Genomic DNA, 23,156 nt, shown 5'->3' on the forward strand with positions numbered 1-23,156 from the left:
CCGGCCCCGGCCCGCGCCCCTCACCGTGCCGCCGGGGCTGCGCCGGGCCCGCGCCCCTCACCGTGCCGCCGGGGCTGCCCCGGCCCCGCGCCCCTCACCGTGCCGCCGGGGCTGCGCCCACCCTCCCCCCTTTTCCCACGCCCCCAGCACCGACCGCGTCACCCCACCCCCCTCCCCAAACCCCCGCTGCCCCCCTCGCCGCGTCCTCCGGCACCGACCGCGCTGGGGACTCGCCCCGCGGCCGTCCCGCTCCCCTGCGCCCCCCCGGCCCGGCCGCGGCACTCGCTGCACAGGGCAGCGCGCTGGCCGGGCGCTCGGCTACCTCCCGCCCTTGCAAAGGCCGCTCGCTCCCTCCTGCATCAGCCCGGGAAAACAGAGACAAGGCAGATGCTGCTCAGAAAGGCATTTTTATAAAAAGCTGGTTATTTTTCTCTGTATACCCATAAAATGATACAATTCTGCAAGTATAGAAATGTGTAATAAATTATATGCAACGTTCCTTGGCCCCTGCCCTCCACTGCCCGTCCCCAGCTCCGAAAGAACGGGTGGGGGGGAACCAAACGCCCCCAAAAATAGACTCTAGAACACGCCGAAGCCGGTCCTGAACCGTTTCCTCTTTGGTTTAAAGGCCAGAGCGGCCCCGGGGGCCGGCGCACCCCGCTCGGCCGCACGCACGCCTTCCCAGAAGGACCAAAACGAACAAACCCGCACCAGGGCCCGGGGGAACCGGGCCGAGGCGCGGAGCGGGCAGGGGCCGCGTGAGGGACCCAGGAGTCCGGGCTCCCCCCGCAGCGAGGCCGAATCAGCCCCACGGACCGTCTGGCGGCAGGTGAAGGGGGAAGGCAGCGCCCCTGCTTCCCGCACCCCGGGGCGGCACGAATCCGGCATCACCGGGACTCGGGACCGGCTTTGCACGGCAGGAGGGAGCCGCACGGGCCGGAGAGCCTGGCACCGGGCTCGGAGGGGCCCTGCGCCGAGCCCTCCCTCCCTCCCTCCTCCCCGCGCCGGCACAAGGGAGAAGGAAGCGGAGCCCAGCGCCTGGCGGGTTGTGCAAGCCCCCAGCCCGGGACTGAATCACAGCAGCGTGCAAACACCCCACCGCTTTCCCTACGCCCACGGCCGCAGCAAGCAGGAAGGCGCCAGGGGATCGGTTCCCCTTTCGCCCCGAGGGCCGGGAGGGGGCTCCAGGCTGCCCCCGCGCCCGCCGGGGACGGGGGGGCTCAGCCCGGCCACGGGGACTCGTCCCCTCCATGCACAAATCACGCCAAATATCGCGCCAGAGGCCAAATATCGCCCCCGCACGGGGGCGGCCGCAGCCCCCCCAGCTGCGCCCGGGTGCCCCTGCGCCGGCCCCCCGCGCTCTCTCCAGAACCAGCCCTGCCACCACTGAGAGAAAAGAGTCGCTCTGTGAACTTGGAGGGTTTTTCTTCCTTTTTTGTTTTTTTTTTGTTTTTGTTTTTCTTTTATATATAAAAAAGAAGACACGTGGGTGGTGGGCGGGGGAGCGGGGCAGGGTGCGCGGTGCCCTCCGAGCCCCCCGCCCGGCCCGTGGCGGTGGCTCTAGCATGATACATTCGCGTGTGACTCGGGGTAGTTGCACTCGGTGGAGGTGAATACTGATAGACGAGTGCCCCCAGCGGGGCACAGCCCCAGCCCGGGGTCCGTTCATCCAGCCCCGGGACGGGGAAAGAGTTTTTTTGGTTGCACCACGATAGTCTGAGACTCCTACTCCAAACCTCAGCACCTGGTGGGGCCCGCGCAGCCCCTGCTTCTCCCCCCCACCGGGGGTTCCCAAGAGGGGGCCGGCCCCGGCAGAGAGGGGGCGGGGACCCAAGGGTGCCAGCCAGGCCCCCGGCCGAGCACCCAGCCCCACGGGGCCCGGGAGGGGACACCACCCCCCGCCTCACACCTTGAGCGTCTTGTCGGCCCCGCCGCTGGGGCTGCCGGCCGTGCTGCTGTCGTTGCCCTTCTTCTTGCGCAGGGTCTCGATCCAGCTGGTGCTGGGGCGGGCGGCGAAGCCGGAGAGCGCCAGGGAGCTGAGCCGCATGTTCTTGCCCGACATGATGAGCTCCCCGAAGCCCTCCTGGTGGGAGAAGGCGTAGCCGGAGCGGCGCGAGCCCGCGCGCCCCACGCGCCGCATGCACCGGTGCTGGGCTTTCTGCTTCTTCCGTACCAGCTGGGTGTAGCGCACCTGGGACGGGGAGGCACCGTCAGGGTCCGGCTGCCCGAGCGGGCGCCAAGGCTCCCCATCCCCTCCCGCGGCTCTTACCGTGTCCGAGAGCTCGGGTTTCAGGTCCAGCTTGAGGAAGCGAAAGGCCACCACGGGCATGATGCAGACCACGGTGGTGAGGGCGATGGTGAGCCAGACCGTGGGCTGAGCCAGCGTGTTCTGCGCGTTACCTGGGGAGAGGCGGCGTGAGCCCGCGCTCGGCCGGGCCGCGGCCAAGGTGCGCTCAGGGGCCCCCGGCACTCACCCACGAAGCGGAACTGGTTGGGGAACATCTGAAAGAGGCCGTCGCTGTGCATGGCGAAGAGGATGGCGAAGTAGGCAGCCAGGCTGCCCCAGATGAAGAAGTGGTTGATAGCTGTCCAGAAGCCGGTGTCCAGCCCGATCTGGTAGAAAGAGGAAGGAGGAGAAGGCACGGGCTCAAGGGAGAGGCCATGGCACTCTGGAGCAAGGCCATAGGGCTGGATGGGACCCCCAGCCCCAAGCACCCTTTGTGCTACAGCCATTTCCCAGGGCAGCGGTGCTCATCACCGGAGCCCCTACCTGCACACTGACGACTATCACCAGGGAGGTGGCCACAGTGACGGCGAAGGACTGGTAGTCGGCCAGCTGGGCCCCATCATCACGAGTGGCGTCAGCGAAGACACCGTAGGGGATGAAGAACATGAACACGGAGGTGTAGATGCCCTGGGCGATGCAGATGAAGAACTCCCGCTTGTTGAAGAGCAGGTTCAGCTGCCCCGGCTCGTACAGCTTGGGATACTCCATGCTCCGCTGCTCCGGCACGTCCTGGGGGCGCACGCGAGATCGGGACACGGCCAGTCTGGGCACGTCCCTCCAGCCCAGGCAGGCACAACCTGTGCGCTGGGGTTGGGCCAGCGTTTTGCCAGCAACAAAGACAAGGACAACCCAGCCCAGGAGTCGGAGCAGCCCTTCTCCCGCAGAGCGAGGCACGTAGGGGCGGCACGGAGCCCCCGCCGCTGAAACCCCCCACGGAGCAGCGGCCTCAGCCCCAAAGCCCTTGCAGGCCCCCCATGCCGCCCCACCACGCAGGAGCCCCCGGCCTCGCCCCGACCCAGCGAACCTGATCGAAGACACCCATGGCGAGCACAGGCAGCGAGGTGTAGACGATGTTGTACAGCGTGATGAAGTACTGGTCGTACACCGTCTGCACGGGAGGGAGCGCTCGGGGGGGCGCACGAGACCTGCCCGCGCCATGCCGGAGCCAGCCCGTGTGCCCCCCCCCGTGCCCACGGCCGTGGGGCCCGGCCGCAGCAGGAGCAGCGGGGAGGGAGAGCAGCACCCGCGCAGGCGCCCGCGTGGGTCAGCGCAGGGTGCTGCTGCCACCGCGTGGTAGCCCATGCAACGCGGGCTCCTCGCAGCCACCGCGGCGGGTCGGGCCTCACGTGAGCCTTGGGGCCAGCGGCATCCCAGGCTCTACCTGCCAGGCGCGCTGGCGCCAACAGAGCCCAGGGATTTCGGCACGCTTCCGAGCGCTCAGCACGGCCCAGGGAGCTGGGAGGCAGAGGGACCCGGCTTGAAAACCCTCCCCGAATCCTGCCCGAGGAGCGCGTGGACCCAGCGACGCACCTGCGCTGAGAAGCCGCAGAAGAAGCCGAACCAGAAGTGGACCATGGTGAAGGCAAAGTTCTTGTAGAAGAAGTAGCAGAGGAACTTGCACATGCGCAGGTAAGACCAGCGCCCGTGCACGAGGAGGAGGCGCTGCAGGAACTTGAACTGCGAGAAGGAGTAGTCAGAGGCCAGCACCGCCTGGATGCCCTCCTGCCCGCTGATGCCCACTCCGATATGGGCAGCTGCAGAGGGAAGAGACATGCAGAGTCACTAGGGCTCTGCCACAAACACAGGGACAGCAGCTCCTCCCTCCCATCCCAGCTGGGTTACGGCCCTGCAGGCTCAGAGCGGCAAGGACAAAGACTCCAGAAGGCCCCTGGACGGGGCAAAGAAGGACCCTCCCCCCCCGGCTCAGCAGACCCTGGGACTCACTCTTGATCATGCTGACATCGTTGGCCCCATCGCCGATGGCCAGGGTCACAGCCTTCTTGTACTTCTTCACCAGCTCCACCACCTGGGCCTTCTGCAAGGGAGTGACGCGGCAGCAGATCACGGCCTTGCAGGCACACGCCGTCTCCAGGAACTCCACCTCCATGTCAGCCTCCAGCGCGTGAGCCTGCGAGAAGAGCGCTGGAGTCACGGGGCGAGGTCCACGGCTGCCTGGGCCACCCCGTCCAGCGCAGTGGCCACGGGCCCCTACCAGGCTGTGCCCATTGATGACCAGGGCATATTCGCCCGCGATGGCTTCCAGCACTGAGGTGAGCTTGGAGGAGGAGAGTTTCTCCTGGTAGGAGAAGCCGTTGCCCATGGAGCGCGATGCATCCACCATTTTCTCCCGGGCTTTCCTGAGGAGGAGGAGGAGGAAGAGGGAAGTCAGAGGGCCTCTACCCAGCGCCTTTTCATATGCCCCAGCTCCCCCTGAGCACAGACTCCCAGGGGTGTCCTCTGTCCAGCCCCGGCCCCCCGACCCTCACCTGAGCTCCTCCCGCACCTCCAGCACGGTGTGACCCGTGACCACGAACACCTCCGTCATGTCATCTGTCAGCATCTTGCAGGAGTAGCCGATGTTCACAGCCGTCTCTGGTGAAGGAGAACGAGGAGCTGAGCCAGGGGCAGCTCGGGGTAGGGGGAGCGTGTGTCCGACCGCTCCCCAGCGGGCAGGACGCTGCCCACGCCTGCCCTCGCCTCTGCCCCAGCAGTGGCTCACCCTGCTTGTCCCCCGTCAGCACCCAGATCTTGATGTTGGCCAGCGTCAGGATGGCGATGGTTTCGGGGACCCCCTGCTGCAGCTTGTCCTCGATGGCTGTGGCTCCCAGCAGCTGGGGACGCAGGCAGCCAGGCGGTCAGCAGGGGCTGCCCCCGCCGGCCCCCTGCCCCCAGTGCTCCCAGCCCACCTACCATCATATCGTGCTCCACCTCCTCGTAGAGCCGAGCCAGGCGATCCTCGCGGGCCTCGGGGGCACCGTTGGCTCGGTGCAGCCGCTCGGACCAGTCCTCGTAGTAGCTCTCCTCTAGGTCCTTGTAGGCCAGCACCAGTGTCCGCAGCCCCTCGCCGGCGTATTCCTGCAAGCAGCCGGAGCTGGGTGCGGAGGCAGACCCCAAGGGCGTCCCCAGACCGTGAATTCCCCCCAGGACAGGCACGAGCCAGGCTCAGCGTTTCCGGGCAGGTCCCCCCACCCTTCCCAGCCCCGTCCGCAGGGCTGGCCCCCCTCACATTCAGGTGGTCGGTGGTGACATTCGTCAGGTCCTGATTCGTGGGGTGCAGGCGCTCCAGCAGGATAGTGTCGGCCCCTTTGCAGTACAGCCGGATCTTGCCCTCGGGGCTGCGGACTGCAGGGAGCAGGGGACAAGCCGGCTGGCACACGGGCGCAGCAGCGGGTCGCCCTCCAACCCCAAGCCACAGTCCTGCAGTGCCTCCAAGGTCACGTCACCCTCCACGCGGGGCTGGTCCCCAGCACCCCACAGCAGCCCCAAGCGCCTCCAGCCCCACTGCATCCCTCCCCACCGGCTGCCGCGCCACGTCCAGGACCTCACCGATGACAGACATGCGCTTGCGGATGTTGTTGAAGTCCAGGATGGCCAGCAGCTGGTAGGTGATGGCTCGGCCCAGCTCGTGCACCGTGATGGTCTTGGGCGTGCGGGACCGGAACACGAAGCCGAAGTTTCTGGCGGCCGTGACCAGCGCCCCCTCGTCCGGGGACTGAGCCTTGTAGTACAGCTCCCCTGGGGACGGGGCACAGCGCGGGGCTCAGAGGCAGCACCGCGCCCCCGGCCCCGCGGGGACGGCTGTGCCCCAGAGACGGGATGTTCCTGCCCCCCTTGCCCACCTTCGCTCTTCTCCTCGGACATGACGGTGTGGCAGAGCGAGAGCAGGCGGAAGAACTCGTGCACGTGGGGGTCGCCCAGCTTGACGGCTTCGAGCAGCCCGGGGTCCCAGAACTGGAACCGCGGGTCGGCCAGCGGGTTGAAGGAGAAGTCAACCGGCTCCGGCCTCTGGCGGGGGCAGAGACGGGGTGACAGCCCTGCGGCCCGCGGTCCCCCAGCACCTGGGGCCCGGGCGCAGCCAGGCACCGGCTCTGCGGCACCCTTACCTCGCCCAGCTCTGCCTTGTGCCCCAGCACGTCCTGCACGTCGCCTGCGAACCAGGGCGCAGAGTTAGCCAGCCCCCGGCGCTCCCTGCCCCACGCAGCGGCAGCCGAGCGCCCCACGGCACCCGCAGGCGGGGAGCCGGTCGCACCCGCCGCTTGCGGGCAGGTCCGGCCCGTGCCGGGCGCCCGGGCGCTCACCGTAGCTGTGCCCGTTCACAGAGCACTTGCTGAAAACCATGATGTTCTGGGTGAGGGTGCCTGTCTTGTCGGAGAAGATGTACTCCACCTGCCCCAGCTCCTCGTTGAGGGTGGTGGTGCGGGCCTCGGCCGGCGTCCGGCGCTTGGCACAGTACATCTTCTTGTCCCAGTTGATGAAGTAGCTGTGCCCGAGACGGATCACCTCCACGCTGCGCGGGGGGACAGCCAGGCGTCACCAGGGGCGGGCAGCACGGCCGGAGGCAGCGACGGGCGCCCCCACCCCTGGACCCCAAGCGCCTGGGGCACCCCAGCACCCCGCGCTGCCTTACGGCTCCCGTGCCCTTCCCCAGGGCTGGCCCGTACCCGCTCCTACCGCCGGCCACCGCCGGGCCAGGGCTTGGGACGCAGGACCGGGACGGCTGGGACCGAGGGGCAGCCGCCGGGGCTCGCGCACCTACACGCCCCGAACCCCCTCCCCAGCCCACGGGGCAGACAGCAACGAGCTAGTGGGAGGGGTGGGGGCGACACGTTCTTACCTCGGGGCTAAGGGTGACAGAACCCATGCTGGGGAACGAAAAGAGAGAGAAATTAAAAGAGAGAGAGAAGGGGACAGTGCGGGAGCCTGGGAGCTGCAGGAGGGCAGAGCAAAATAACCAGCATGCAGCCAGGGCAGGGAGAGGCGAGCAGCCAGACAGACACAGCCAGGGGGCCCCTGAGGGACCTGCAGGGTCTCGGGGCGTCCCCAAGGGCAGAGGTGGCCCCCCACCGGAGAGCAGCCCGTCCCCACCCCACGCCCCTGCCCTGCGTCTCCATCCCCATCTCCCTCCCCAGAGGGCACCCCCATCGCTGGTGCCCACCCCTCGCGCACCCCTCGCCCAGCCCCTCGGCCCCCGCTCGGCAATGCCCTACCTCACGTAGAGCGAGATGGGCACCACGGTGTTGAGGATGATGATGTAGGACCAGAAGGAGAGGAAGCCGGAGAAGAAGGCACTGTGCACCCCCTCGTCCCAGGGCAGGTAGATCTGGAAGCAAACGCCCACCTCGTGCTCCCAGATGGCGTTGCCGATGGCCAGGATGACACCCATGCACACCAGGAACCCAAAGATCTGGGGACGGGATGGGGCGTCAGCGCCCGGTGGCGGCGGTGGGCGACGGGGCTCCCCCGGAGCCGCCCGGCCGCGCACCCAGAGCACCAGCGTGTTCATCAGCCGGTCGATGCTCGTCCGCTTGAACTTGGTCCGGCCGCTGTTCTGCATCAGCTTCGTGTCGGGACCTGGGGAGGGGGCGGCGGGTCAAGGAGGGGGCCTGTCCCCTCCGCCGTCGCCCAGAGGGAGCGCCGCGGCTCGCCCCAGCCCACCTGCGAAGATGACGAGGCCGAAGCACCACTCCGTGTTGCGCAGGACGCAGCCCCGCAGCAGCATGTTCTGGTTGCTCAGGGGATACTTGTTCTCCTTCCAGTACAGCGTCCCCCCAAACTTGTCCAGCTTGTTGTTGGGGGGCTCACAGATCACCTCGCCTGCACAACAGGGGACAGCTCGGCTGTGGCACCCCTCCTCCCTGCAGCGCTGGCACGCGGGGCCTGGAGCTGTGCCCAGCACCGTCCCAGGATCCCAGCACCGTCCGCAGCCCCCAGAGACCCCGTTCGAGCCATGAGATCGCAACACGGATGGTCCCAGTCTCTCCAGGAGCAGGGCCGGACCCAAGCCTGGTGACGGAGGAGGAAACCCGGGGGCCGCCCCATCGCGGGGACCCGGCCCCGGCCAGCCTCCGGCACTCACCGTCGAAGCGGGCCAGCTTGCCGGTGTCGCCCAGCTCCGAGGTCACGGGGATGGCCTGACGCACTTTCATGTTGGTCTCTCTGCAGGCAGGGAGACGCCGCGCGGGGTCAGCGACATGGTGGCGGGACCTCCGCGTGCGGACATCCCCCGCTTCCGGACCCCCGGCAGCTCCCGTTCCCACTGCTGCCCCTCGCCCGGGCAGGGCGGCGGTCACCTACCCGTCCAGCTCCGCGGTCTCTATGTAGCACAACCCATGGGGCTCGCTGCTGGAGAGCAGGAGGAGGTCGGCCTGCCAGGAAAGACGCGCCGAAGGGCTGAGCGGGCGTCGAGGCTCCCCCAAGGGAGCACCCTGCCTGCCCTGGCAGGGGGGCCGCAGAGCCGCGTCCGGAGCGGGGCACCGCCAGCCCCCCGGCTGCGACAGGCAGGGCCGGCCCGGAGGTCGCCGCCAGAAGCCCCCAGAGCTCCTGCGCAGCCCAAACGCTGCAGCCCGGAGGCAGCCTCCGGCGTCGGGAGCCCCCGGTCTCCCTGCGGTCCCCGACCGCCGCCCCGCGCTCGTCCCGGGGCCAAACTCACCGCCACGAACTGGTTGTTCTCCAGCTTGATGATGTCTCCGACGCGGACGTTCATCCACTGCTCCTGCCGGAGGCTGCCGGGGGAGAGGGGAGGCGACGGAGCGGCGTCACGGGGGGGCAGGCGGCAGTGCCCCTCGGTGCCTCCCCTCGGGGACCCTCTGCGCCCCCTCCCCTGCCCGGCGGGGCCCCGCGACACTCACACTCCGCTGAGCAGCACCTGGGACTGCCGGTTGTTCACCTGGTTGTCGCTCTTATGGCGGAACTGGGCACGGAGGGGGAGAGACGGCAGCGTCAGCCGCTTCGGGGGCGCAGCCGGGGCGTCCGTCCCCCCGACTCCGCCGCCACCTCCGAAAAAACCCACCCCCGGCCCTCGCGGCGGGGGGACACTCACGTAGTCGTCGGTGGCGTCTTTGACGGCCGTGATGGTTAACACCAGGACCAAAGGCACAATGGTGGTGAACCAGGAGAGCGAAGAGATCTGCGGGATCAGCTGGGGACGAGGCGGGGAGGGGGGGTTGGGGGGGGCGAGGCGAAGGCGGCGGGGAAGGGCGGCGCGTGGGGGGCGCCCCCCGAGCCCCCCGGCACCTACCTGCAGGATGAGGAGGAAGAGGAAATAGGTGTTGGCCACTTCCTGGAACTGCTCGAAGAGGTTGACAGGCAGGAAGGTGACGACGTTGTACTTGGAGGTCTTGATGCAGTTGCTCTGCGGAGGGACGGGGCGACCGGGGCAGGCTCAGGAGTGCCGCCGCGGCCGCCCGGCGCCCCCCTCCCCGCGGACGGGACCCCCCCCCGCCGCCGCCGCATCCGCAGCATCCGCGCGGCGGTACCCGGCCTCCCCGGGCGCCGCTATTCCGGGAGCGCCGCAGAGGAGCGCGGAGCGGCCAGGAACAACCTCCGGAGCCAAGGGGTGGGGGGGGGGGACAAGGTGAGCGGCGCCACCCCCGGCCGCCCCGTTAACCAGCCTCCCCGCGCCCCGGGGAGGGGGGCGCGTCGGGGCCCCCCCAGCCCTGCAGCGCCGGGGCATCAGCGGCTCGTCAGCACAATTTCAGGGACGAATATCTATTTTTAGCCGTAACTCCCCGCACTGACCGCGAGGGCGACGCGGGTCCCGGATCCCCCCCCCAACCTGCCCGCCGGGGGGTTTGGGGGGGGGTCGGAGGGGGGGGAATTTTCCCCACTCACCGCGTACTGGAACTTCTCGTTGTACTCGCGCGCGTTGGCTCGCACCCGCCTCTCCTCCTCTGCGACGGCGCACCGTCAGCCCCCCGCCGCCGTGGGGCCGCCGGCGCCCCAGGCAGCAGCCGTCAGCCCTGCCCTTGCACCCCAATAGCCCCCCGGCCCTGCCCCTGCACCCCAATAACCCCCCAGCCCTGCCCCTGCACCCCAATAGCCCCCCGGCCCTGCACCTGCCCCCCCAGACCCCCAGCCCTGCCCCTGCGCCCCAATAACCCCCCGGCCCTGCACCCCCAGACCCCCAGCCCTGCCCCTGCACCCCAATAACCCCCGGCCCTGCCCCTGTGCCCCAATAACCCCCCCAGCCCTGCACCCCCAGACCCCCAGCCCTGCCCCTGCACCCCAATAACCCCCCGGCCCTGCACCCCCAGACCCCCAGCCCTGCCCCTGCACCCCAATAACCCCCTGGCCCTGCCCCTGTGCCCCAATAACCCCCCCGGCCCTGCACCCCCAGACCCCCAGCCCTGCCCCTGCACCCCAATAACCCCCGGCCCTGCCCCTGCGCCCCAATAACCCCCCCAGCCCTGCACCCCCAGACCCCCAGCCCTGCCCCTGCACCCCAATAACCCCCGGCCCTGCCCCTGCACCCCAATAACCCCCCGGCCCTGCCCCTGCGCCCCAATAACCCCCCCAGCCCTGCACCCCCAGACCCCCAGCCCTGCCCCTGCACCCCAATAACCCCCCGGCCCTGCCCCTGTGCCCCAATAACCCCCCCGGCCCTGCACCCCCAGACCCCCAGCCCTGCCCCTGCACCCCAATAACCCCCGGCCCTGCCCCTGTGCCCCAATAACCCCCCCAGCCCTGCACCCCCAGACCCCCAGCCCTGCCCCTGCACCCCAATAACCCCCGGCCCTGCCCCTGCACCCCAATAACCCCCCGGCCCTGCCCCTGCGCCCCAATAACCCCCCCAGCCCTGCACCCCCAGACCCCCAGCCCTGCCCCTGCACCCCAATAACCCCCCGGCCCTGCCCCTGTGCCCCAATAACCCCCCCGGCCCTGCACCCCCAGACCCCCAGCCCTGCCCCTGCACCCCAATAACCCCCGGCCCTGCCCCTGTGCCCCAATAACCCCCCCAGCCCTGCACCCCCAGACCCCCAGCCCTGCCCCTGCACCCCAATAACCCCCCGGCCCTGCCCCTGCGCCCCAATAACCCCCCCGGCCCTGCACCCCCAGACCCCCAGCCCTGCCCCTGCACCCCAATAACCCCCGGCCCTGCCCCTGCACCCCAATAACCCCCCAGCCCTGCCCCTGCGCCCCAATAACCCCCCCAGCCCTGCACCCCCAGACCCCCAGCCCTGCCCCTGCACCCCAATAACCCCCCGGCCCTGCCCCTGTGCCCCAATAACCCCCCCGGCCCTGCACCCCCAGACCCCCAGCCCTGCCCCTGCACCCCAATAACCCCCGGCCCTGCCCCTGTGCCCCAATAACCCCCCCAGCCCTGCACCCCCAGACCCCCAGCCCTGCCCCTGCACCCCAATAACCCCCCGGCCCTGCACCCCCAGACCCCCAGCCCTGCCCCTGCGCCCCAATAACCCTCCGGCCCTGCCCCTGCGCCCCAATAACCCCCCAGCCCTGCACCCCCAGACCCCCAGCCCTGCCCCTGCACCCCAATAACCCCCCGGCCCTGCCCCTGCACCCCAATAACCCCCCAGCCCTGCCCCCCCAGACCCCCGGCCCTGCCCCTGCGCCCCAATAACCCCCCGGCCCTGCCCCTGCACCCCAATAACCCCCCGGCCCTGCCCCCCCAGACCCCCAGCCCTGCCCCTGCGCCCCAATAACCCCCCAGCCCTGCCCCCTCCAGGCCCCCGGCCCTGCCCCTGCACCCCAATAACCCCCCGGCCCTGCCCCTGTGCCCCAATAACCCCCCCGGCCCTGCACCCCCAGACCCCCGGCCCTGCCCCTGCGCCCCAATAACCCCCCGGCCCTGCCCCCCCAGGCCCCCGGCCCTGCCCCTGCACCCCAATAACCCCCCGGCCCTGCCCCTGCGCCCCAATAACCCCCCAGCCCTGCCCCCCCAGCCCTGCCCCCATATCCTCTAGCCCTGCCTCTACACCCCATATCCCCCTGCACCCCACATGCCCCTGCCCCCCAACTCCTCCCCAGCTCAGCACCTGCCCCCCCAGCATCCCAACTGACCCCAGCCTGCCCCTCCTCCCCATATCTCTCTGCACCCCAATGCCCCCACTCCCCCATATCCCCCTGCCCCCATATCCCCCAGCACTGTCCCTGCTCCCCATATCCCCCAGCCCTGTCCCCCAGCCCTCCGCGGCCCCCAGCCCTGTCCCAGCCCATGTCCTCCAGCCCTACCCCTGCCCCCCATATCCCCCAGCCCCCCATATGCCCCAGCCCTACATTTACCCATGTCCCCCAGCCCTGTCCCCCAGCCCCCCACTTCCCCCAGCCCTGTCCCTGCCCCCCACTTCCCCCAGCCCTACCCCAGCCCCCCACGTCCCCTGTCCCCCAGCTCCCCATGTCCCCCAGCCCCCCATATCCCCAGCCCTGTCCCCCAGCCCCCCACGTCCCCCAGCCCTGTCCCCCAGCCCCCCACGTCCCCCAGCCCCCCACGTCCCCCAGCCCTGTCCCCCAGCCCCCCACGTCCCCCAGCCCCCCACGTCCCCTAGCCCTTTCCCTGCCTCCCAAGCCCCCCAGCTCTACCCCTGCCCATGTCCCCCAGCCCTGTCCCCCAGCCCCCCACGTCCCCCAGCCCTGTCCCTGCCCCCCACGTCCCCCAGCCCCCCACGTCCCCCAGCCCTACCCCTGCCTCCCACGTCCCCCAGCCCTGTCCCTGCCCATGTCCCCCAGCCCCCCACGTCCCCCAGCTCTACCCCTGCCTCCCATGTCCCCCAGCCCCCCACGTCCCCCAGCCCTGTCCCTGCCCATGTCCCCCAGCTCCCCACGTCCCCCAGCTCTACCCCAGCCCCCCACGTCCCCCAGCCCCCCATACCCTGTCCCCCAGCCCTGTCCCAGCCCCCCACGTCCCCCAGCCCTGTCCCTGCCCCCCACGTCCCCCAGCTCCCCACGTCCCCCAGCTCTACCCCAGCCCCCCACGTCCCCCAGCCCCCCATACCCTGTCCCCCAGCCCTGTCCCTGCCCCCCACGTTCCCCAGCCCCCCACGTCCCCCAGCCCTGTCCCTGCCCCCCACGTCCCCCAGCCCCCCACGTCCCCCAGCCCCCCATACCCTGTCCCCCAGCCCTGTCCCTGCCCCCCACGTCCCCCAGCCCCCCATACCCTGCCCCCCACGTCCCCCAGCCCCCCATACCCTGTCCCCCAGCCCCCAGCCCCGCCGGGTGGCGGCGGCGCGGCCGTTGCTCGGGCACCTCCCGCGGCCCCAGGCGGCCCGGCCCGGCCCGGCCCCGGTACCTGGCTCGCGGCGGGCGGCGCACGGCTCCATGGCCCCCGGCGCGGCCCATGGGCGCCCAGCGGAGCCACCGCGGCCCGGGGCGCCGCCGCCGCCGCCGCCGCCTCCGCGCCCCGTCCCGGCCCGGCCCGGCCCGGCTCGGCTCGGCCCAGCCCGGCCCGGCCCGGCCCGCGCGGCCGCCGGTTCGCGGGCGGCGGCGGAAGTGATGCCGGGGCGGGGGGGGGAACCGGCACCGGCACCGGCCGCGCTGCCGCCGCCGCGCCGCTGGGGGGCGCCCCCGCGAGGGGCGGCGAGCTTCCCGGGGGGGCTGTGGGTGCAGAGTGCATCCCCGGGGGGGCTGTGGGTGCAGGGAGTGGAGAGCATCCCCGGGGGGCTGTGGGTGCAGGGAGCATCCCCGGGGGGTCCTATGGGTGCAGGGATTAGTGTGCATCCCCGGGGGGGCTGTGGGTGCAGGGAGCAGGGTTCATCCCCGGGGGGGGCTGTGGGTGCAGGGAGCAGGGTTCATCCCCGGGGGGGGCTGTGGGTGCAAGGATTAGGGTGCATCCCCGGGGGGCTGTGGGTGCAGGGATTAGTGTGCATCCCCGGGGGGGGCTGTGGGTGCAGGGAGCAGGGTTCATCCCCGGGGGGGCTGTGGGTGCAAGGATTAGGGTGCATCCCCGGGGGGCTGTGGGTGCAGGGATTAGTGTGCATCCCCGGGGGGGGCTGTGGGTGCAGGGAGTGGAGAGCATCCCCGGGGGGTCCTATGGGTGCAGGGAGCATCCCCGGGGGGTCCTATGGGTGCAGGGAGCAGGGTTCATCCCCGGGGGGGCTGTGGGTGCAGGGATTAGGGTGCATCCCCGGGGGGGGCTGTGGGTGCAGGAATTGAGGTGCATCCCCGGGGGGCTGTGGGTGCAGGGAGCATCCCCAGGGGGTCCTATGGGTGCAGGGATTAGGGCACATCTCCGGGGGGCTATGGGTGCAGGGAGCATCCCCGGGGGGTCCTATGGGTGCAGGGAGCAGGGTGCATCCCCGGGGGGCTGTGGGTGCAGGGAGCATCCCTGGAGGGGCTGTGAGTGCAGGGATTAGGGTGCATCCCCGGGGGGGCTGTGGGTGCAGGAATTGAGGTGCATCCCCGGGGGGGGCTATGGGTGCAGAGTGCAGGGAGCATCCCTGGGGGGGGGCTGTGGGTGCAGGGAGCATCCCTAGGGGGGGCTATGGGTACAGGGATCAGGGGGTCCTATGGGTGTAGGGAGCAACCCCCGGGGGGGTGTAGGTGCAAGGTGCAGGGAGGACCATCCCTCAGGGGGCTATGGGTGCAAGGATTGGGGTGCATCCCCAGGGGGCTATGAGTGCAGGGAGCATCTTGGGGGGGGATATGGGTACAGGAAACAGGGAGCATCCCCGGGGGGGCTGTGGGTGCAGGGAGCGGGGAGCATCCCCGGGGTAGGGGGTCCTAGGGGTGTAGGGAGCGGAGGCAACCCAGGGGGTCCCATAGGTGTAGGGAGCACGGTGCAACTCTAGGGGTCTCATGGGAGCAGGGGGCATCCCAGGGGGTCCCATGGGTGCAGGGGGCAGGTTCACCTCACAGGGAGCGCCCGTGGCACGCTCCCCCGGCACTGACCCACATGCTGACGATCCTCCCTGCCGAATTCGCTGCACGTGCGCCCACGGCTGCCCCACGGCCCACACCAGCTCGCCCCATGGCACCCAGGGGAGCGGGGTGCACCCTGAGTGGGTGCCGGGGCCGCGTGGGCCCCTGCCTCCCATAGCAGAGGGCGTAGACGGCGCCCGCCAAGAGGAAAGCTCCCAGGGTCTGCACGGTGGGGAAGATGGGAAACTTCTACCACGGGAACCGCGCCAGCGTGCACGGGGCGAGGGAGAAAGCCGGGTTCAGGTGGGTCCCTGCAACAGAGCCGCCAGGAAGGGCTGGCAGGAGACCGGGGCGGGGGGACGGGCAGCAAGGCAGGTGCGCACAGCCGGGGCCGGGCAGGAGGGTCCGCGGGGTGTGGAGCTGGCAAAGGCCAGGGCTGATCCCGCTCGGTGCTTGGGAACAGCCAGGGGCCAGGGACGGCACCAGCCTCCTCTGAGATGCCACGGACCGTGTAAATCGCCACCATAACGGCCAGGGCCCCAGCCAGGTAGGAGGAGAGGAGGTCCCCCTTGGTGCCCGAGCTGGCGACCGTCTGCGCCGAGCCGCTCAGCGTGATGAGCTGCGCAAGGGGGAGCAGCTCTGCACGGGCCCTCACCCGCCCTGGTTCCCCGCAGCCCCCTCGTCCCCACCTGAGGCTCGTTCCCCAGGAGGGGGAACAAGCCATGAGGCTTGACCGCTCTGGTGCCTCTTCCTGTGCAGTCTCTATGGTACTGCTTGGGTCCGGTTGAGCACCGGGCTCCCAAGTGCCCTGGGCTGTCGCTCTCCGCTGGGGGACACGCGGGAAAGTGTTTACTGGGCAATGTGGGGAGCAACTGGTCTCGCACCTGGTTTGCGATGACAAGCTGAAAATTTGATCAGTCAGTTATTAAGTATAATAACTGCTTTTGGGCCAGGAAGCTGGGGGAAGATGTGCTGCTGGCAGGGCCGCGGTGCCAACGTTCACCCACGTGGGATCCGGCCCTCGGTGGTCCAAACACGGCTCGGGAGCCCTGACCTTTGCCTGATTTGGGGGGAATCACGGCAGGGGATATCAAGGCACACGTCTTCCCAGCTCCACGTGGCAGCACCCGCATCCTTATCGCGCTGCAACTGCCAAGGCTGTTTCGCGCCGCAGGAACAGGGTCCGCCGAGGGGGAGCTCAGCTGGGCAGCCAGTCACGCGGGGTGCACAGAGCAGCTCGAGCCCAGCCAGGCAGGGCAACCCTCTCCTGCCCTACGGGGACCCGCAGGGCCAGATGGGGCAGCCTGGGGCTGCTGGAGATCAGCGGGGTCCCGGAGCCTTCGGCCCCTGCCCACTGCTGTCCTTCGCCCCCGCGCACCGCGCTCACGATGAGCGCAAAATCGGCCAGCAGCTCGGCCAGGCACTCCCGCGCCAGCTGGCTGTGGATGCAGAGCAGGGCCCAGACCCTCTTTGAGGGGGAGCAGAGACCACAGGGCCGGCCAGGCGCGGAGGCAGCAGAGCCTCCTTCCCAGCGCTGGTGTTTTTTATGAGCCGCGGGCTAGGGTGTGTGACAATGCACAGACTTTAAACCGATCAGGGCCACACGCTGGGGCGGGGAGACACCTTGCCAGGCAAGGGATCAGAGTCCCAGGGGAGCTGGGGCACCTCGGGGCGGCCAGGCCCCAGCTCCCACCCCACGGCGAGGGGCTACGGGGGCAGGACCAGGGAAGAGCCCCCAGCGGGACCGGAGCTGGGCGCATGGCAGGCCACGCTCAAACTCGAGCGGCCAGGGAAGGGCCGGGCCCTCGCCCAGCGCAGGAGCTTCCCTCCGGCAAGCCCCCACCCTTCCCTGCCGCATCCCTGCCCAAGCCGCAGCGGCCAACGCAGGCAGCGCTAATGAAACGACCTTGGAAAGGCTCCCGGACCGGGCCCTCGAGAGCGGCCCAGGGGAGGTGTTAGCACGGAGCCGCGGGACGTAATGAAACAGAAGAGGAAAGCTGTGCCGGCACGAGGCCAGGGCAGACGAGCCCTGCAGCCGTCTGTGCCCCGAAACCCATCTCAGCAAGGGGAGCGCAGCTTCCCAGCGGCGCCTGAAGGAGCCTTGCAGGCAGCTGTTAGCATAAATAGACTTTATTGCTCTGCACACACGCGCGCGCACACACACATACACACACACACTTGGCCCCACGGGGGTGGCAGCGGCTCAGCAGCGCCCCGGAAGGCAGACCCTGCCCAGGCACCGGGTCCCGGCAGGCTCGGACGCGCCTGCAACGAAAAGAGGCAGTGAGAAGGGGCCGCATCCTGCCACCCTCCCAGGGGTGCAGAGCGGGGCAGCCCCGGCCCCCGAGCTCTGGGGACACAGCCTGGGTCTCCTGCAGCGCAGCCACCGCAGCGCCCTGAGCGGCCGCTGCCCAGGCCCATCGCCGCAGCCCGCGCCCAGCCCCAGGCTCCCCCCGACGGAGCAGGTCCATGCCCGCCCCTGCCGCAGCCCCCGCTACGTACGGAGGCTCCCGGCACCGCTCGGCAGGAGGACGCGGCTACCAGCCGGAGAACCAGCGTCGGAAGAGGCGGCCCAGCGCCGAGGAGGAGTCGCTCGCGCCGGGAGCGCGGAGCTCGTCGTGCTGCTGCCAGGCGCCTGCGAACTGCGCCAGCTCCCCTGAGGGCAGCGAGGGCTCACTCAGAGGGGCCTGGCCCCCTGCCCACGCCCTGTCCGCCCCCCTCGGCCACCCCCGCCTGGCACTCACGGTCATCCATGTTGACCACCTCCTCCCGGTAGTCTCTGCTCTCCCCGTCCTCCTTGGTGGTGGCGATGAAGGCCTGGTCGCCCCTGCGGCGCGTCACCGTCGTCTCCCGGCGGCCCTGGCTGTCCTGCACGGTCCGGCGCTCCTCCACCGCCTGCGCACAGAGCACCGGCCGCATCACGCGTCGAGCCCGCGGCCCGGGGACGCTTCCAGGGCCCTTCGCGCCACGCAGGAAGGCTGCTGGGGACAGCAGGCCACGTCCTTCGCCCGCAGCAGCGCAGAGGACACTCACCCCGTCAGGGAGGGTCACTTTGGTGATGGAGACGCTCTGGAAATAAGAGCGGGGCTTTGGCTCGTCTGGTCGCAGGATGGTCCCCAGCCCGCCAGAGGAGACCTGGGAGTCCAGATCTGTGGGGAAGACGCAAGTCCGTGAGAGCAGGGCGCAGGGGACGGTCCCAGCCGGGACAAACCACAGCAGCGTGGGCGGCTGCAGCGGGGAAGGCGGAGGAGGAGCTGGTGCCCGTGGCCAGAGCGGTGCTACGTGGCCCCGCTCGCCAGCAGCGCCCGGGGCGAGCGCTGCCACCCACCTTGATCTTCCTTGAGGCCAGGAGGAGCCGGCTGAGGGTCTTCCAGCTGCAAGGAAAAGCCAGACACCCGTGAGGAGGAGGCAGAGCGCAGCCCGGCGCCGGGGCACCCGCCGGCCCCGGCGCCCGCGAGGGGAAGGGCCGCGGCGGCCGCGCGAGGCAGAGCCCTCACCCACCCCCAGGAAGGGTCTCCAGGGCCGCCGGGCCGGCTCGCGGGCGGCGCCAGGGCCTTCCGGGGGCGCCGGATCGTCCGGGTGCTTCAGCATGGAGTCCCGCAGCGGCCGGCCCGTGCTGTCCTCGCCGGGGCCGGGCAGGGGGGGCCCTGGGGGGGCAGCAGGGGGTCAGGGCCGGGCGCCCCGGCGGCTCCGTCATCCCCCCCCACCCCGGAGCCCCGCAGGGCCCCAGCCGGGCGGCCCCGGCCCCATCCGCACCGAAGGGCTGGGGGGGCCCGGCCCAGGCCCCCCCGAAGGCGCCCAGGAGCTGGCCCACGTCGCGCAGCAGCTCCTCGAAGCCGCCGAAGCCGAAGTCCTCGGGGGGCCGCGGCGGGGCCCGGCTGCCGCCGCCGTCGTCGTCTTCCTCCTCGTCCTCCTCGTCCCACGCCGCGTCACTGAAGAGCGGGTCCCGGGGCCTGCGGGGCCGCAGCGCTGAGCCGCCGGGGCACCGGGGGGGGGGGGTCAGGGCACCACGAGGGCCGGGCTCAGGGTCTCGGGACGGGCTGCCGGGGACGAGGGGGCCCCAGGAAGGCCCGGGCGGGGGGGGGACACCGGGAAGGCCCGAGGGCACCGGGATAGCCCGGGGGGGGGGGCAGCGGGAAGGCCCGGAGGCAGCGGGAAGGCCCAAGGGCACCGGGAAGGCCCGGCCGGCGGGAGGCCTCCGCCACGGCGCGGGGGGGACGGGACCCGGCGGCCCCCGGGAGCGGCGGCCGGTACCTGCGCGCCCCCGGGAACCCGAAGAAGCCCCGGAACACGTCGTAAAAGCTCATCGCGCTCCTGCCGGAAAGCGCCGCCGCCGCCGCCGCCGCCGCCGCCGCGGTCGTGACCCGCCGCCGCCTCCCGGCTGCCGTAGGGCGGGCCGCGGCCGCCGCAAAGCGCCGCCGAGTGTCGCGAGGCGCCGGGGCCGGGGCCGGCGGGCAGCAGCGCGGCCCCCCGCGAGGAGCCGGGTGGCCGGAGCCCCGCCGGGCCGGGCTCGGGGCCAGCACAGGCCCCTCCTGGGGCTCGGGCCGGTTCCCCGGGGCTCAGGGTCCGTCCCTGGGGTTCATAGTCCATCCCCACGGTTCATAGTCCATCCCCGGGGCTCAGGGCCGGTTCCCCGGGGCTCAGGGCCGGTTCCCCGGGGCTCAGGGTCCGTCCCCGGGGTTCGGGGTCCATCTCTGGGGTTCATAGTCCATCCCCACGGTTCAGAGTCCATCCCCGGGGCTCAGGGCCGGTTCCCTGGGGCTCAGGGTCCGTCCCCGGGGTTCGGGGTCCATCTCTGGGGTTCATAGTCCATCCCCACGGTTCAGAGTCCATCCCCAGGGCTCAGGGCCGGTTCCCCGGGGCTCAGGGTCCGTTCCCGGGGTTCGGGGTCCGTCCCCGGGTCTCTGAGTCCATCCCCAGGGCTCAGGGCCAGTTCCCTGGGGCTCAAGGTCCGTCCGTCGGCTCAGGCTCTGTCCTCAGGGCTCAGGGTCCATCCCCAGGGTTTAGGGTCTGTCCCAGGGGCTCAGAGTCCATCCCTGAGATTTAGAGTCTGTCCCAGGGGTTCAGGGTCCATCCCCGGGGTTCAGGGCTGGTTCTCTGGGGTTCAGGGTCCGTCCTCAGGGCTCAGGCTCTGTCCCTGGGGCTCTGAGTCCATCCCCGGGGTTCAGGGCTGGTTCCCCAGGGTTCAGGGTCTGTCCCTGGGCTTCAGGGTCCGTCCCTGGGGTTTAGGGTCTGTCCCAGGGGCTCAGAGTCCATCCCCAGGGTTCAGGGTCCGTCCCCGGGGCTCAGGCTGTTCCTGGCCTGATGCTCTGCGCAGATGCCAGGGCAGGGCAGTTTGCGGGGAGCCAGGGGCCCCTTGCCCTGCCTGGCTGTGAACCTGGAGCCAGGGGCAGCCCTGGAGCCCCCCGTCCCACCCCTGGCGCCCCCGGGAGCCAGCGGGCTCCGGCCCACATTGTCCTCCGGCCCCGCACGCCTCTGTCCAGCTCCTGCCGGGACAGGGGCTGCCCGCGGCCTCGTGGCTCCGGGGCCAAGCGCGGTCGGGTGGCTGCGACGGGCTGCGGCTGCAGCTCCCTCCCGCAGCGCTGCGGGCAGCCGGGTCCTGAGGGGGCCCCCGCGGCTGGGCTCGGGGCGAAGCGCAGCTCCAGGGCTCGGACCTGCTCCCGCACGGAGCAGCGCGACGCAGCAGGGACAGGCCAGAGAGGAGGCTGCGGGGGAGCCGTGTCCAGCTGGGCCGGCAGCCTCGAGGGCGGAGGAGGCCAGTCCCGGGCAGCCAGGCGGGTCCCACCTCGGAGCTGCGTCTTCTCGGCCTTTCCTGAGGGGGCCTGGAGCCGGGGGCCGGTGGAGGGACCCGCCTCGAAGAGCCGGATGCGCTCGCGCAGGTCAACACGGGGGACGCCGCCGCCGCGGGGCTGGGCCAGCCGCTCGCGCAGGGGTCGCACGGAGAAGGGCCGGGGAGGGATCCCCCCGCCGAGGGCTGCGCAGCCCCCGCGGCCAGCTGCGCTCAGCTCCATCACAGGCGAGCCGGGCTCCCGCCCTGGCACGGCCCTCTCGCTCCCCGCGCCGCCCCGGCCGGGCTCGGCCCGTCTGTCCTGGCACGCTCCTGCTCCGGCAGGGCTGAACGCCTCCGTCCTGCAAGGCTGGAGCACAGCGGGGGGCTCAGTGCCGGCATGGAGTCGGCGTCTGCACCCTCTGCCCCCCCCGAGGCCAGAACCCCCCTGCAGCCCCCCAGCCCCTGCCCCCTTACCTGTCAGCGCAGCCCGGCTCGAGCCCCACGGCAGCCCTTCTGCAGCGGCTCCCGCGCTTTTTTTTTTTTGAGGGTGGCAAGAGGGAGCACGAGCTGTGGGGCCGGAAGGCGGCTCTGTCCCTCAGCTCTGCACAGCGCCAGCCCTGCACCCATGTGGCTTCCTGCTGCACAGCTCAGCCCAGCTTTCCCCTGCCCGCCCCAAGGCTGGGGGGAGGGTGGCGCGGGGGGCCTGGCTGCCCCTGGACCCCCCCCAGTACGTCCTTGCTTCAGAAGTGCAAGGTGCCAACGGCTCCTGCAGCACGACTGCAAGGGGGACACAGCCCAAAGTGAGGAGCTGCCTCCAGCATGGCACTGGGGAGGCAGCACCAGGCACCGGCTCCCTGCCGGGGAAGGGACGGCAAAAGCCACGAGCGAGGCTGCCGCGGTGCTGTGGAAGCTGCAGGGACAGGCCCCGAGCCTGGGCTGCAGGGGGAAAGGAGCTGCTGAAGGGGGAGAGGGAAAACAAACACAAACCAACCTGCAAGGAAAAAAAAAGAAAAAGGTGGAGGCTCTGCTGGCCTCTCCAGGGAACCAACCTCCCGCTGCCCAGGGCTCCCCGCGCCCTGCACCAAAAATACTAAACAAGGCTCAGAAGGTAGGTATTAAAAAATACACACATCACTTTGTGATCTTTATTCTCTTTAGTAAATAACCCACACGGGGGCTTCATTTGAAGTGACCAGTTTGAACTGAAAAATACAAGATCTGGACTGCATAGAAAAAAAGACCAAAAAATAAACCAAAAGCAGAAGATACTTACAGCGTGCAATAGGGCGGGGGCAGGACCTGCACTCAGGGCCCACAGGGAGGGGGCGCAGATGGAGAACATAAAATAATGGGGTGCCCTCCATGGCTCCTCGGGGCGGGTGGCAGAGAGCAGCGGAGTGTGGGTGAGGAAATGAGAGAACTACAGGACGGCGTGGGGTTTTTGTTTTTATATACAAGACACATTTATCCATTAAATTTAGAACACGGTACAAAAAAAACACTTCAACTAATTCATCTTACAATGCTGTTCATATCAATTACTGTTCTTATTCCTAATAATAAGGGGGGTTTGCTGTAGGCGACTCGCAGCTTCCACTCCTTTGGATCCAAGAGGTTCTGGGGCAGCAGGAGGCATGGGGAGGGGGCAGGGGAGAAGGGAGAAAGGAGTAAAAACCAAAAAAGGCCCCTACGGCAAACGGTTCAGAATCTGAATGCAGGGGGGGGGGGGGGGAGAAAAAAATACAAATTCTATATTACATACAACAGGAAAGGTGGCTGAAAACAGACAACGCAGAGCCGCCTGCCGGCCGGCCCGCCCTGCCCTGCCCCGCCCCAGGGGCTGTGGGGCCCGGGCACTGCCCCGCAGCAGGGCGCTCTCCTCCCCGGGAATCCTTCGGCGTCAGGTTCGGTGGGATTTCTCTTCCGGAAGCGAGTGCTGGGCGAGGGGCCGCTCAGGCCTCAGTTGGCGCCCCAGCTGTAGCTGTTGTAGGCAGACTTGTTGGCCTGGGATTTCTGGGGGATGGAGCTGCCTTGGCTGCGCTGCCCGGAGCCACTCTGCAGGGAGGGGGCAAGAAGGGAAAGCAGATGGTTATCGCGAGGAAAGCGGGGGCCTCGGTCCCGGGGTCCCAGCACCGACCGGCCTGCGCCGCAGGGCGACACCGGCATGGCACCTGAGGCAGCTCGAGCTGGGTCACAGGCTGCGCCATCCCCACAGAACAGCTCCAGCCGGTGGGGCCTGCAGACCCACGGGCACTCAGGGCTGCGGCTTCTCGGCTCTGCTGACCTGTC

At 70.3% G+C, this 23,156-nt stretch overlaps 4 protein-coding genes across 22 annotated transcripts in view; all 4 read right to left on the reverse strand.

Annotated features, from left to right (window-relative positions):
- Window positions 1-388: 388 nt before the first annotated feature.
- On the reverse strand, window positions 389-13,627 carry ATP8B2 (ATPase phospholipid transporting 8B2). The gene is made up of 27 exons (XM_068922274.1): window positions 13,530-13,627; window positions 10,118-10,176; window positions 9,525-9,638; window positions 9,327-9,425; window positions 9,136-9,197; window positions 8,937-9,009; window positions 8,582-8,652; window positions 8,364-8,443; window positions 7,943-8,101; window positions 7,770-7,858; window positions 7,495-7,691; window positions 6,586-6,794; window positions 6,391-6,434; window positions 6,127-6,292; window positions 5,834-6,022; window positions 5,514-5,629; window positions 5,198-5,362; window positions 5,007-5,118; window positions 4,774-4,879; window positions 4,500-4,644; window positions 4,232-4,415; window positions 3,818-4,041; window positions 3,312-3,395; window positions 2,771-3,016; window positions 2,475-2,613; window positions 2,270-2,400; window positions 389-2,191 (listed from the first exon to the last, which is right to left on the reverse strand). Exons 1-27 carry the CDS (start codon window positions 13,558-13,560, stop codon window positions 1,904-1,906), a joined length of 3,582 nt encoding a protein of 1,193 aa, XP_068778375.1. The 5' UTR covers window positions 13,561-13,627; the 3' UTR covers window positions 389-1,903.
- Window positions 13,628-15,088: 1,461 nt separating this feature from the next.
- On the reverse strand, window positions 15,089-16,955 carry AQP10 (aquaporin 10). Its single transcript, XM_068921950.1, is given in 4 exon segments — window positions 15,089-15,408; window positions 15,581-15,716; window positions 16,485-16,655; window positions 16,941-16,955. Coding segments are annotated over 4 exon segments (642 nt in total).
- A 256-nt stretch (window positions 16,956-17,211) lies between these two features.
- On the reverse strand, window positions 17,212-19,552 carry HAX1 (HCLS1 associated protein X-1). Its single transcript, XM_068922427.1, has 8 exons — window positions 19,352-19,552; window positions 18,854-19,050; window positions 18,599-18,744; window positions 18,426-18,471; window positions 18,131-18,246; window positions 17,842-17,992; window positions 17,600-17,753; window positions 17,212-17,362 (listed from the first exon to the last, which is right to left on the reverse strand). The coding sequence occupies exons 1-7, from the start codon at window positions 19,402-19,404 to the stop codon at window positions 17,635-17,637; spliced, it is 828 nt and encodes a 275-aa protein (XP_068778528.1). The 5' UTR covers window positions 19,405-19,552; the 3' UTR covers window positions 17,212-17,362; window positions 17,600-17,634.
- A 2,423-nt stretch (window positions 19,553-21,975) lies between these two features.
- The window catches only part of UBAP2L (ubiquitin associated protein 2 like), a 33,261-nt gene continuing 32,080 nt past the window's right edge, over window positions 21,976-23,156 (reverse strand). For all 19 annotated transcript variants that reach the window (XM_068922296.1, XM_068922294.1, XM_068922293.1 and 16 more), the window contains one exon: window positions 21,976-22,922. In XM_068922296.1, the coding sequence (XP_068778397.1) occupies window positions 22,827-22,922 (96 nt within the window). In that variant the 3' untranslated portion in view covers window positions 21,976-22,826. The remainder of the gene's footprint in view (window positions 22,923-23,156) is intronic.

Source organism: Struthio camelus, chromosome 30 (genome assembly GCF_040807025.1).
Source record: "Struthio camelus isolate bStrCam1 chromosome 30, bStrCam1.hap1, whole genome shotgun sequence".
Classification (NCBI taxonomy): domain Eukaryota; kingdom Metazoa; phylum Chordata; class Aves; order Struthioniformes; family Struthionidae; genus Struthio; species Struthio camelus.